The 14830-nt window shown below is 46.9% G+C and overlaps 1 protein-coding gene across 1 annotated transcript in view; it reads right to left on the bottom strand.

Moving 5' to 3' along the window:
• Nucleotides 1–373: 373 nt before the first annotated feature.
• Nucleotides 374–14830, bottom strand: part of LOC138511201 (avidin-related protein 4/5-like) — a 72386-nt gene continuing 57929 nt past the window's right edge. Inside the window, exons 3-4 of the mRNA XM_069626728.1 lie at nucleotides 3565–3682; nucleotides 374–719 (exon numbers count right to left, since the gene is read on the bottom strand). Coding sequence (XP_069482829.1) covers nucleotides 680–719; nucleotides 3565–3682 — 158 coding nt within the window. The 3' untranslated portion in view covers nucleotides 374–679. The remainder of the gene's footprint in view (nucleotides 720–3564; nucleotides 3683–14830) is intronic.

Below are 14830 nucleotides of genomic sequence, written 5' to 3' on the forward strand. Positions count from 1 at the left end.
CCTACTCCTAGTGACCCCTGCCCTGAACCAGCCGCTTATCCTGTCTTACTGGCCTACTCCTAGGGACCCCTGCCCTGAACCAGCCGCTTATCCTGTCTTACTGGCCTACTCCTAGGGACCCCTGCCCTGAACCAGCCGCTTATCCTGTCTTACTGACCTACTCCTAGTGACCCCTGCCCTGAACCAGCCGCTTATCCTGTCTTACTGGCCTACTCCTAGGGACCCCTGCCCTGAACCAGCCGCTTATCCTGTCTTACTGGCCTACTCCTAGGGACCCCTGCCCTGTACCAGCCGCTTATCCTGTCTCTCGCAGGCTCTGGAGATGATCTTCACTGATTTTAACAGCATAACATTAAATAAGCTTTCAGATGTGTATGTTGTAGCAATTTATTTGTTATTAGTATCACATTGGGGGGAAACGTACAACATGTTAAACAAGTAAGGCTGGGAAAGGCAACCTGCATTGGAGGAACACGCATGCAAAGTGATATGTTCCACTGTAATGCCTGCCTATGACATAGGATTTAGCATGATGGCTCTTCGGACACCTCTTCTTGGAGATTGGAGACAAGTAGTGGATGCCATCATCGCAACTCGATGATTCCAGGTGGGCTGCAGGCTTGTGGCACTCCATCATTTGCCTGCAACCCATGTCCAATCAACCATGGAGAAGTTCAAGTTACACGACGTAAATCCTGGTGAACCTTTCACAGGCAATCCTGTGGTGCAGAAATGAAATGGGTATGGTGAGTATATCTGACCAAAGAGACATCACCTGCCCGACCACCCACAGCATTAATGAAAGCTCTGCAACTGCTCCACCACACACGACAACTTAACAAATCCGCAGGCCTGGGCTGGTTTTACCAACCTTCCCACTTGAAATGGCATGGGCTGCTCTGCCAACTACACACAAAGGTCTCTGACGGGTCTATAAACCAGATCCCACACAACGGTTAGGGCCTTCTAAACAACTTTAGTACATGCAAAGTCCTGTAATGGATATTTCATGCACACCGCGTTCCAAGGAGCTGGAATGCTGAACCAACACACAATGCACAAATGACCGTGCGTGGTTTCCTAGTCTCAACACATGCAAAGATCAAAAGAAACATATCTACTAAATACACAAAAGACAAGTGTCTGCAATAGCTCCGCCAACAACACCACGTGCACAAGTCCGGGACACCTCTACCAACCACAGCACATCCAGAGTTAGGGATAGTTCTATGTGACAACCTAGCCACATGCATAGATCAAAAATAGCTCAACCAGAAGCACCACGTGCCGAGACCATAGCCAACTCTACCAGCCACACCACATGCAAAGGTTAGGAAAACCTCTACCAAGCACATCACATCAAAAGGTTGGGATAGTTCAACCACATCACGGTCAAAGGTTAGTGATAGTTCTGCCAAGCTCAACACATGGAAAGACAAGAGACCACAAACACACACAGCATCCAGGTACAGGTCCTGCACACATCACAAACACAAGGCACTGGGCCACCATTAGCCAGCACTCTACAATGAAAGGTCAGGTAGAGCTCTAGCTGCTAGTATGCATGCAAAGGTCATGAACATCCAGAGCACCTGCATTAGTGGTAGTTGTATCAAATGCCCAACAGGTAAAGGGTAGGGGCAATTGTATCAAGCACACAACTTGTGTAGAATAGGGTAGCTGTATTAAGTACCATACATGTAATTGTTAGGGGGCAGGCGTATCAAATATACAACATGCATATTTATGAGGCAGTTTACTCAAGCACCGAGTACGGCAGGATTAGGAGTAGGGTTTTCAAGTACCCAGGATGCAAAGTTTAGGTGCAGTGATCTTAGCTACACAACCTGCGGAGGTAAGCGGCAGTTTATCAAGGACCCAACATGCATTGATTAGGAGTAGTTTTATCAACATGTTAAGGGCATGTGTGTCAAACAGCATGTGAAACAATCAGAAACAAATGCTCCAAGCACAAGGAATAAAAAGAGCAGGCATGTCCCTACCCAGGTCAGAGATGCCTCTACAGAGGAAACTGGATTTAGAGAATGGGGACGGAGCACCAAGCACAACAGAGGAGAAGTCAACAGCTACTCCCATGACACTACATGCCATGGGGGTCTACAGCACCTAGTACAACCGAGAAGACGTCGGCAACTACTGCCATGGTTCTACATACCAAAAGGCCTACAGCACCAAGCACGACAGAAAAGTCGTCAACAGCTACTCCCATGATATAACATGCCACTGGAGTCTACAGCATCAAGTTCAACAGTGAAGAAGTCAATAGCTACTCCCATGATATGGCATGACACAGGGGATTACCGCACCAAGCACAACAGAGAAGAAGTCGACAACTACTCACATGATATAACATGCCACTGGAGTCTACAGCATCAAGTTCAACAGTGAAGAAGTCAATAGCTACTCCCATGATATGGCATGACACAGGGGATTACCGCACCATGCACACCAGAGAAGAAATCAACAACTACTCACATGATCTAACATGCCACTGGGGTCTACAGCACCAAGTTCAACAGATAAAAGGTCAGCAACTACTCCCATGATATGGCATGCCACAGGGGTCTACAGCACCAAGTGCAACAGAGAAGCAGTCAACAGCTACTCCCATGATACTACATGCCATGGGGGTCTACAGCACCAAGAACAACAGAGAAGTAGTAAACTCCCCCTCCCATGAATCAACATGCCATGGGGTGTACAGCAACAAGCACAACAGAGAAGAATTCAACAACTCCACCTATGATACTAAATACCACAGGGGTCTACATCAACAAGTACAACAGAGAAGAAGTGAACAGCTACTCCCATGATCGTACATGCCACAGGGGTTTACAGCACCAATCACAACATAAAATAAATCAGCACTTACTCCCATGATACTACATGCTACAGGGGTCCACAGAACCAAGCTCAACAAAGAAGAATTTAACAACTCCACCTATGATACTAAATACCACATGGGTCTACAGCACCAAGTTCAACAGAGAAGCAGTCAACAGCTACTCCTATGATACTACATGCCACGTGGTCTACAGCACCAAGCTCAATAGAGAATAAGTCAACAACTCCACCTATTCTACTACGTGCCATGGGGGTCTACAGCACCAGGCACAACAGAGAAGAAGTAAACTCCCCCTCCCACGAATCAACATGCCATGGGGTGTACAGCAACAAGCAGAACAGAGAAGAATTCAACAACTACTCTCATGCCACTAGATGCCATGGGGGTCTACAGTAACAAGCACAACAGAGAAGAATTCAACAACTCCACCTATGATACTAAATACCACAGGGGTCTACAGCAACAAGTACAACAGAGAAGAAGTGAACAGCTACTCCCATGATATGGCATACCACAATGCATAAAGCAACATGCTCAACAGAGAAGAAGTCAACAGCTACTCCCATGCCACTATATTCCATGGGGGTCTATAACACCAAGCACACAATAGAAGATGCCAGCAGCACTCCCCAGATACAACCTGCCACAGGGGTTTGCAGCAACTGCATTGACCCTTCTGCCCTTCTTTTCTCACTCACTTGATTTCTGTGTCCTGTGTGTGATTTGAAGCATGTTCTTTCACTATCCTCGTGGTCAGCAGTAAATCCTCCCCATCCGGCGGCAAGAAGCACTGCCCAATGTAGCTTATGATCGAATCTGAAAGTCAAAGAGAAGCAGGCAGTTCAATGAGGTTTGTCTTTGCACTCTTCACACATCCTTCCATGGATGGCCATTGCATGAATCATGTCCGTGTCCACTGGGAGCATGTTCAACACATGCAAACATGATCAAGATTTTTCTAATCCCAGTATTTCCCTGTCCTAGTCTTAGGTTTAAGTCCTTCCTGCCACCATCAGTGTCTCGCCCCTATTCGTAACAATGGCCGGTTGACGAGGGCGGTCCCATACATGCAGGTACTGCTATCCTTTGGGAAAATGTCTTGTATGTTAAGTGTTATGGGGTCCATAGTGGATGTTGTCAATCTTCCTAGTATTTGGGGTATTTCTATCTGGGGTTACAACCAAACGACCCGGGGCTATATCCCCTTCAGCTATCTCCTAGCAATGCCTCTGTGGGGCTCTGCACTGGGGCAGACGGACCACAGCTCTATGTGTAAACAAGTGTAGATTCGGGGTGCGTGAGGGTACACTTGGCCCCGAGAGCCGAAGCAGGGGTGAAACCCACCAATAAGCTGGCCCACTCAAATTCTGTGCTCTTCAAAGCCACACAATGGCTAAACCTAAAGGCTGCCACCTGGCGGTACGCCTTTTAATTTTTATGTATGTATTTATTTATTTGTACAGTGCCAGAACGAGCAACCCCGGAGGTATCAAAGTGCTCACAACAACAAACAAACAAAACAACACGAATCCCTGATTCATCTTCACCATTGGCCCTCTGTCCAGAAGTCAAAACACGGAAAGCAACAGTTAAGCAAAGTAGGCTTAAATACTGATAGAGTGCTGCAACTGCTAAGAGCTGGTGGGAGGGGATTCTGCAGCTTCTGTGCAGCATTAAAGAAAGCCCAGAGACTCACAGCTGATCATTTTGCTCGCTTCACCGTCTGCCAATCGGCCTGATTGGGGCGGAGCGTCCTACGATTTGGTAGCCAGGAAATGCTGTTTATTTATTTATTTGGATTTATTAAGCGCCCAGCGGCCCGGGGGCATTGTGGCGCTGTTACAGAATATTTAACTTGGTACAAGAAATGAACAGTGGTTACAGGCAGAGATCATGTGTCTTATTGCAATAAAAAGTAAAGGGTGTTCCGTGGTTACAGTGGAACAGTGTGGGAGCAATAGTTTTTACAATAAAAGGAATGGCTGTTCCGTGGTTACAGTGGAACAGTGTGGGAACAATAGTGGATGGAACACCGGAGGGGATGGTACACAGTTCAGTTGAACAGTTTTGTTTTTAGCGCTTTTCTGAATGTGAGGAGGTATCCTTCATTTCTTAGACTGGATGGGAGTGAGTTCCAGGCTTTAGGGGCTAGGACTTCAAAGCTGGATCCACCGGCTTTGGCTCTGTTGAATGTTAGGATTGAAAGTTGGTGTGAGTATTTGTTGCGTTTAGGTCTGTGGGTTGGCGTTTGGTGTATTCTCTCTATTAGATAGGCTGGTGCTGACTGGGCAAGGCATCTGTGTGTGATTGTGAGGGCTTTGAAGGTTATGCGCTCTTTGACTGGGAGCCAATGGGCATCTTTTCTTGCAAGAATCCAAGTGGTCCATAACCATATACCCTGAAGCTCTGCTTTTCGACTGCTCAGCATGCATCCTAACTGTTTGAACACCACCCCATCCGTGCCCCCTTGTGACTGTCTTTTTTTAATATAATGGTTTTGTAGCTTGCTTTTGTTCTCTTTCAGGGATGCTGAGGGCTGCTCTAAGGGCATTGTTTTGTGCGATTTGCAGTCTGTTGATGTTGTTTGTGGATGTGCCAAGGAGTAGGATGTTGCAGTAGTCCAGTTTTGCTCCAATTGTGGCTCTATCAATGTTTAGGCAGTTCTTTGGCGATAGGTGAGGTTTTACTGCATTTATTATTTTTGAAGTGAGCGCTGCTGAGGAAGAAATGGCGCTGACTTGTTAGGAAGATAGCTTGGGCTACTGCCAAACAGGCACTAGGTGATACTTGCAAGATTGGTAATGAGATGCGAGCTTCCACTGGTAACCAGTGTAGCCCCCTCCTGGCTTCCGAGACATGCACGCTCCTACCTGACCCCTCCATTACGTGCACTGCCCACCTTGCTTTTCTATTCAGAGAAGCATTAAAGGAGCACCACTGTAAAGTTCATATGTTGGAGTTTCCCTTACTGTTCTTTCATGCATTGTGAATGAGGGAATAGCAGGGATGGTTGAGTTATTTTTTTGAGTCTTTTATAGCTGTTATTTTTTTATTTATAATCGTATATGTTTGGTTTGGGGGATATAGTTTCAATGTTATAACATTGTGCTTTATTTCCCATTGCTGTTTGGTTCTTGTTATTAAAGGGGAAGTTCTCTAAAAAATGTTAACATGTTAACATTTAAAAGTATTAGCCATAATTAGAATACATATAGTGACATTTAAAAAAAAAGGTTCCTATGAAAAATAAGCTGCACATCAGTGGTAAATTCCTGCTTTTAAAGGACAGGGAGGCATCCATTTTGTATGTAGAAACAGTAGAATCTGTTTCTTTAATTCTCTGCTCTCGCAGCAGTAATCAAGCACAAGCCCCCTACTGGGAGCTTGAGCGTGTTTCTGCAGGAGAGCGGAGAATTCAAACACGTGCACAGGGCAGGCCGTGCTATGAATGCCAATCCCAATACAGCAAAATAATTTCCCTGTCCCAATTCACAAACTAGATATATCCGATAATGCACCTTTTGCCAGTTCTTGTTACCTGGCTATTCCTATGCAGTAGTCTGAGAAAAACAATCCCCAGAAGCCCTGTAGGTCACTGCTCCTTTCACTTTTCCAGGTCCAGAGAGGGAGAACACCTCGCGTTGTGGTGCTCCAGGTGCCGCTAACAAGCCTGCTTCCGCGGAGGTGTTGCCCGTAAGCAGCTACCTTCCTGCAGGAGCACAGTGCTCTTGCTTTGCATTTGCACCATGGCTCTCTTGATGTGACCCGTGGTTTCCCGCTGCTCTTTCCAGGCCGTGGTTATGTTCAGCCCTGTGCCCTCTGCTGTTTCCCGACTCTGTTCCAGTTCTAACCCTCTGCTCTCTACCTGCAGCCGTCTGATTTCTGCCTACAGCACTGTGTCCTCTGCTCTACAACCTTGTGCGCTCTGCTTGCAGCCCTGTGTCCACTGCCTACATAACTGCTCACTGCCTTCAGCCCTTTGCTCCCTGGCACCAATACTCTTGTTCCGTGCCTGCAGTTCCTTGCTCTTTGTACATAGTCCTTGTTATCTGCCAGTAGTTTCCTTGTTTCCAGTTCTCAGTCCCTGTGTTCCAGTCTGCAGTTCAGCCCATGTTATTCCAGTCCTTAGTTTCTGTCCTAGTCTATAGTTCTGTCTGCTATTCCTTGACCTCAGTATATAGTTTCTAGTCTGCAGTTCCAGCACACAGTACCCCAGTGTTTAGATTCCAGCCCTGTTGCGTGTGCTAATCTAACTTTAATCACGTTGACTTCCTGTTCTTCCGTTGATGTTTCTGTGAAGGGTTGTATCACTGTTATTGTCCTCACTTGTGCTTATGTCATTTCCGTGTCCAGAGTTTGGCTGCCTGGTTTTCGAGCTTGCAATCTCTGTCCATTTCCTTTGCTGCGTCGTTGCATGGACCAACGTGCCACGCCGGTCAGGAGGCCGTCGTAGTTCCGTTCCTACTGGACCCGTACAGGCTTCAGTCTTGTGAGTATCGTTTCCATGTTTGTGCCAGACACACAAGTCCACCTCTGCTGCTCCTTTCATTGAGCATTCAGAGTGAGACCCTTTAATAAAATTTTGCTCAGGATAGAGCTTCCCATGAACTTGTGAGAACCTTTTCCCCATTCTGCGTACACCCCAAGTGGGACCTAGCACGTTTCTCTAGTAGTTTTCTGTTCACTGCCTTTGCAGCCGTCTATAGTTATTGCAGGTCCTTTCTTGCCTTTCACAGACTCCTTCGCTCCTGTGGTTTATAGTGACTTTTTCGACAGTCAAAGTTTCGAAATACAAAAGCTTCGACAACAAAGCATCGAGAGAAAAAAAATTTTAATGCATTTTTTTATGCCCCCCCCCAAAACCCGTTTTTAAAAATAAAAAAAACACTTATTTTACTATACGAAATTAAACTAAACCTTTAACATTAAAAAAATGCATTAACATTTTTTTTTCGAAAGTTTTGTGTTTAGAAACCTTTTTTTCCAAAATTCTAACTGGATACCGCCCCTGCCTCTTGTGCACTATTCCTTCTTCAGCCTTGGGGTCAATGGTCTGCCCAGAAGCCCCTGACACCCTCTTCTTCCTCACCATCGCCTTTGAAGCTAACGTTAGCTCAAACCACTACTCAAATTAATTCTATCCCTTTATTGGAGTTTTTTCATCAGGTTAACCTCTGACCAGAATTGCCATTCTCAAATTTTGTAGTCGAAATTTGGACCTGAGGACAAAGTATGGGAAAACATCAGGATGGATGTATCGAAGGAGAACAGTCTATAAGAAAAGGGGAGAAGGCAGGGAAATAGCCTACCCGGTAACCCCTCCTTCCATCCCAAACAGGGGGTGCACAGGAAACGGCCCTTAAAAACTGGACATTCGGCTGCTCTACCTACCCTGCAGCAGAAAGAGGTTGGGGCAAGGGGAAGAGGCAATCATTTGGAAGTGAGCAGGTGATGTACACTCCTGACATTGGTCGGAGTCGGAAGAGCCCCAGAGGCAGAGAGCTGAATTGTGGGAGGATGGGGGCAAGGGGCGTGGCGGAGACGAGAGGAAAAACCTATCGCAGAGCACCAGAAGCCCTAGGGGCAGATTGGTTGCGGGAGAAGATTAGTGTGTATTGCATGTTTGTTAATAATACTTTAGCATTTATATAGCGCTTCGAACCCTAAAGCATCTGAGCGCTGCTTATTATTACCCACGGTGTGTGGTGCTCATTTATCGAGCTCGGAAGGATGAAAGGCGGAGTTTGGCCCTGCCGGGATTCGAACCTGCAGCAGCAGGCTCTGCTCAGATGTCAAAGCGAGCGCTCTACTTGCTGTGCTATCGGACCGGCTGTTAAGGTGACCAACGTGGAAATGGTCTGTGTGTGCATGTCAATGTGCATGAATGTTTGTGTATGTGTGTGCATCGGCGTACGTGTGTAGGCTGTGGAAGTAAGGTCAGTGACAGGGGTTGCTATGAGAAGAAGTGTCCTTGTGGTGATGACCATGCCAAGACATGTATTTGGGATGATAATCACTTTGGAGCCTTGCCCCAAGCAAAATGTTATTGAGAAACACTGACATATATTGGCACAGCCAGCATGGTAACGTCTTCTTACAGTTGCAATACTGGCATAATTGGGTCAATGCCAACCCAAATATGTACTTACAGCACCTGTACTTGGAGTATTGGGCAAAGTCATCATGAGTCTTACTTCTGGCAGCTGTACTGCGAGTATTGGGCAAAGTCATCATGAGTCTTACTTCCGGCAGCTGTACTGGGATTATTGGGCAAAGTCATCATTCATGAGTGTGTTACTTTCGGCAGCTGTACTGGGATTATTGGGCAAAGTGATCATGAGTCTTACTTCCAGCAGCTGTACTGGGATTATTGGGCAAAGTCATCATGAGTGTGTTACTTTCGGCAGCTGTACTGTGAGTATTGGGCAAAGTCATCATGAGTCTTACTTCTGGCAGCTGTACTGTGAGTATTGGGCAAAGTCATCATGAGTCTTACTTCCGGCAACTGTACTGCGAGTATTGGGCAAAGTCATCATGAGTCTTACTTCCGGCAGCTGTACTGGGATTATTGGGCAAAGTCATCATTCATGAGTGTGTTACTTCCGGCAGCTGTACTGGGATTATTGGGCAAAGTCATCATTCATGAGTGTGTTACTTTCGGCAGCTGTACTGGGATTATTGGCCCGGGAGGATAGCTCAGCGGCAACGTGCACGTCTTGGAAGCAAGACGACACGAAGCAACACAGGTTCGATCCCCAGGTCCGCGCTTAGAAACCTCTGGGTGTTAAGCGCATTATAAATAAGCAACTAAAACAAAAAAAACAAACAAAAAAAAAAAACAGTTACGCAACTAAGAAAACAAACTATTGCTGTAACAGCGCCTCAATTATGTTACTTCGGGCAGCTGTGCAGGGAGTATTGGGCAAAGTCATCATGAGTGTGTTAGAGTAGCTGTCCTAGCCTCATGGGTAAATCAAACACATGTGTGTTATTACAGTGGTTGTACTGGGATTATTGGGTAAAGTCATCATGAGTGGGTTGGCTCAAGCAGCTGTGCTGGGAGTATTGGGTAAAGTCATCATGAGTGTGTTAACTCCAGCAGCTGTACTGGGATTATTGGGTAAAGCCATCATGAGTGTGTTGGCTCCAGCAGATGTGCTGGGAGTATTGGGCAAAGTCATCATGAGTGAGACACTTCCGGCAGTTGTGACTGTGATTATTGGGCAAAGTCACTATCAGTGTGTTAGGGTAGCACAACCTCCCCTACAGTGTCCCTACAACCACTGGAGGATCCAAGGATATTGTGCACTCTGGGGATTTCAGCGTCGCCCCCCTTGTCTGACCGTCCAAGGTGGTATTGGCTATCCTGCTTTACTGAAAGGGACAATAATTGTCGGCTTGGGCCACCCACACCTACCCGTCACCCCAGGACCCCTCCTCATCGACATCAGGTCCAGGGGAATGGACACATGGAAACAGACCCCCAGGAAGAACTAAGGACATTATACACCTGGGTGGACCCAACACAGCCCCCCCCTGGCTGGCCGCCCAGGGTGGCCTAAGTTACCCTGTAACACCCAGAGGAGCAATAACTGTCGTCTTTAGCCACCCACACCGCCCGCTTTACCGGAGCCTCCCCCCACTGACACCATGACCAAGGGTGCGGGTGCGGGTAAGAAACAGAGTTCCCTAAATATGTTTGCAAAGACCCCAGCTAAGCCAACGGCCGAAACGATAGATGAGATACCTGCAACATCGTCCTCGCTGGCCCCGGATGACTCGCAGAAGATGCTAGAATATCTTCACGAGGGGTTCACCACTTTACACTCAAAGCTTGATGATATGAATGGCACCATCTCATCTATTACGGCACACATCGAGAAGACGGATGGCCGAGTGGCCGTGATAGAAACCGGAGTGGGAGCCACTAAGGACGAGCTGGGTTCCTTACGGGCCACGGTATCCTTCATTTCCACTTGTATGTTGGCGGTTGAGAAAAAGAACAATGCTTTAGAATCCTGCTCGAGGCGCAATAATCTGCGCATTATCGGGGAGCCCGAGGACAATATAAATGAGCCAATGGAAGACTTTGTGGAACACATGTTGGTGACACTCTTAGACTCTCCGAAACTGTCCCCACAGTTTGCAGTAGAAAGAGCCCACCATTCCTTAACGGCTAAACCAAAGCCTGGCGCTCCTCCACATCCCATTATAGTCAGAATCTTAAACTTCCGGGACCGTGATGCTCTCCTGAGAGCGGCTAGAATCAAGGGAGAGCTGCGCCTGGGTGCTGCTAGGATCCATCTTTACCTGATTTCTCTGTGGCAGTGCAGCAGGAGCGCAAAATCTTTGTAGCAGTGAAAAGAAGGCTCCGAGATCGAGGGGTTAAATACTCCATGCTATTCCCCGCCAAACTCAGGATCGAACACATGAATCGGACATTTTTTTTTACGATTCCTGAGGAAGCCTCAAAATTCATCGACAAACATTTCCCAGGCTGAGCCCCAACTTTGCGACGATACTAACGTGGCCCGATCATCACACCCCATGCCCTTGCCCGGGAACGGGCCCGATGTCGCCTTAATTACCGTTGAGGCTATGAGCAGTCCGCTAACAATCTGAGTTTGCCTTCTTCCTGAACTGTTGATCCGATTATGTTACCCATGCTAATCACTATGGTCAATTGACTGGTATTGAAAATCTCCATATATTCCCCCAAGTCTGATGCATCACCGCCAGGCCAGCTATCAGGCCCCCAGGCGTTGATGCTGAAGAGTTTATTGTTGTTTTGGTTCTGCCGAGTTTTATGGTTTTGTTGGGGTATCATTCCTCTGTTTGGGGGAGGGATGTGGGTGGCGGGGGGTGATGGGGTGTTATGTTAAAAACGTCTTGACGACCACCAGAGATGTCACACATACTATAGTATCATATCACAGGCACACGGACAGGGCGACATGCCCGCCCAAGCTGGATTGGCAGTGGCTACAACTGTGGAGACTTAACTCCAACCAACATCCCCACACGAATGGCGTTTAGTAGCTTAACCTTCATGAGCTGGAATGTGAGGGGGCTGGGTAACCACAGAAAGATGCGGTAGATAGTTTTATGCTGAGCCCCATGGGGCTAAAATCTTATGCTTACAAGAGACTCACGCCCGATCTGAACAATGCAAAACATTTGCTAAACGATGGGACCCCAGAGGTATTACACTAATTACTCCACCCAAAGCTGTGGTGTCCTCACTCTGATACACAGGAAACTTAAGTTCTCATGCTACCACTCACAGATAGACCCGCTAGGAAGGCATGTATTAATCATAGGCAGACTGCAAAACCAAGAGGTAGCCATCTTGAACGTATATGGCCCGAATATTGACAAACCCGACTTTTACCTGCACCTGGCCTCTGTCCTGGAAAGTTACCCCCTTGTCCTAATCATATGGGGAGGCGATTTTAACATGATACTAGACGTCAACTTGGACAGATCAGGCTCTAGACCCCGCCAGCTATCCAGGGCAGCCTATACCATTCTGACAACGCTCCCTAGACTGGCAGTGGTGGATGCCTGGCGCCTTATGTACCCAGACTCTCGCACATACTCCTACTATTCCTCACACTCTAGGATAGATGGATGGCTCATATCAGACATATTGGTCAGGTGCCTGTCCCATCTGGCGATCCTCCCTAGAACTTTATCTCACCATTAAACAGTAACGATTTCATTGAATTGGGGTCGTGACTGCGACAAAATAAGACATTGGAGAATGAGACCTCACGCCCTCCTAGATCAGGTTTTCGCCTCTGAACTAGAATCCTCCATCAAAGAATTCTTTGAGATTAATACGGACTCTGTGTCATCACAAGCCACCCTCTGGGAATCCTTTAAGGCCTATACTAGGGGGGTTGCCAACTCCAAACTGAGCAGTATTCTGAAGGGAATCCGTGCAGGAATTACTTGTAGCGAATCGACCGTAACCAATCTAGAGACACAATATGCCCTGGATCATTCCCCTGCAACACTAGCATTACTAGGGACAGAACTAGACACGTTGCGCAACCTAGCGGAGCGAGAGGTCAAATTCCTAGATAGCCCCCAATCAGTTAGGAAATACATTGAGGGAGAGACGCCAGGCTGCTTGCTAGCCAGGCTGATACGCCGAGAATTGGAAGCCCCCAACATACCAGCGATAGAGAGATCTGATGGAACACTAGCTACCTCACCAGAAGACATCAATTCTGAATTTCTATCATTCTATACCTCCCTGTACTCGGAAGTCGATGGCGCCCAGACATCAGAGATCGACTCCTGTTTAGAGAACCTCCCTCTTTCGGTCCCCTCCTCTGACGCTAGCATTACCCTAGAGAGGCCTTTCACTTCTGAGGAACTCGCAGAAGCCATTGAATCATGGTCCGGATGGCCTCCCCATGGACTTCTATAAACATTACAAATCTATCCTAGTTCCACATCTACTGGCCCTATGGGAGATGGAAGGAGGCATGTGAGAGGGGCATACCCCCCCCCTCACTCCGGGAGGCAATGATAACACTCCTCCTTAAACCCGGCAAAACCGCTACCCAATGCGGCTCATACCACCCTCTCTCGCTAATTAACTGCGATGTCAAAATATACGCCAAACTACTTGCCAACCGCCTGGCTTTGTTCATGCCCCCACATCATTCACCATGATCAGGCGGGATTTGTCCTGGGCAGGTCCACATCCCTGAACCTACGAAGACTCTTCAATATAGTTAGTAGGATTAACCCAAAGACACAGGCAGTGGCAGCCGCCTTAGATATGCAGAAGGCATTTGACTCAGTGTTGTGGGAGTATTTGTGGCGAGTCCTCGAGAAATGCAAGTTCGGCCCGAAGTTCCAAGCTTGGGTCAAGCTACTCTACACCGGCCCGTCAGCCAGGGTCCGCACTGAGGACAGGTGCTCTACCCTCTTTCAGATAGCCAGAGGTACATGACAGGGATGCCCGTTTTCCCCGCTAATATTCGCCATAGCCATGGAACCCTTTGCTGACATGATGCGCCAGTCACACTCTCACAGAGGCTTGCGTACGACGGGCCAATCCGATATTGTCTCCTTGTATGCAGATGATGCACTCCGTTACATCCGCTTCCAGAAACTAATCTTGCCACAATCCTGAGAGATGGGACCCTATTTGGACACATATCTGGGCTGAAGGTAAACTGTTCTTTTTTTAAAAAAATTTTTATTTTCATTTAGTTTATACAAACTTTTGAAAAAGAAAGAACAAAATCCTTTATACTTCCTACCTAATGCATACATAATACTGTTCTACCTAATAAAAAGTCTTTAACTTTACATTGCTATATACTCTCGCATAACCGCAAGTCTCTTATTATAGCTTCACTTGCTTCCTGTCGTTCACTTGTTGCATCTGGGTGGCTTCTCCTGGGATTCTTTGTCTCTTTTATCCATCATTTTTTCTAGCTGTCGGAGAAACAAGGCAAGTGCTAGGGACAATTTTTTGTGAGTACTGCAGTGCAGACGTATCCACCAGTCTTCAGTACTATATGTTGCAACCAGATTTCTTTCTTGAAGCAAGTATTTGGATCGCACATCTTTGAGCCGATGCAATTCAATACCATGTTTTCAGAGATTCGGTGTCGGCTTGGCAAAACTGACATTTCACATCTTTGCCTGCCCAATTTCTTCTGTTACTGAGAACATCTCGTGTTTCATACAAGTTCAATCTGAATCTCAGATGGTACCTCCTTAGAATTTTGCACGGAAACAATTCCATGTATTGGAGTATCTGGTTCACACCCTTTGCTTGAACTGGGCTGTTAGCCATGCATTTATGAGCACTTCTTTTTTCTATTGTTTTAATCCAATCGTGCTCAAAAAGTTTCTTCTTTACCGCATTTGGGTTGTTTGTCACCAATTTGACGTCAGCCCCTACATCTTGCAGGATTTTCTTGCAGTTCACTCTCT

Source organism: Ambystoma mexicanum, chromosome 6p (assembly GCF_040938575.1).
Source record: "Ambystoma mexicanum isolate Mex_15411 chromosome 6p, UKY_AmexF1_1, whole genome shotgun sequence".
Classification (NCBI taxonomy): domain Eukaryota; kingdom Metazoa; phylum Chordata; class Amphibia; order Caudata; family Ambystomatidae; genus Ambystoma; species Ambystoma mexicanum.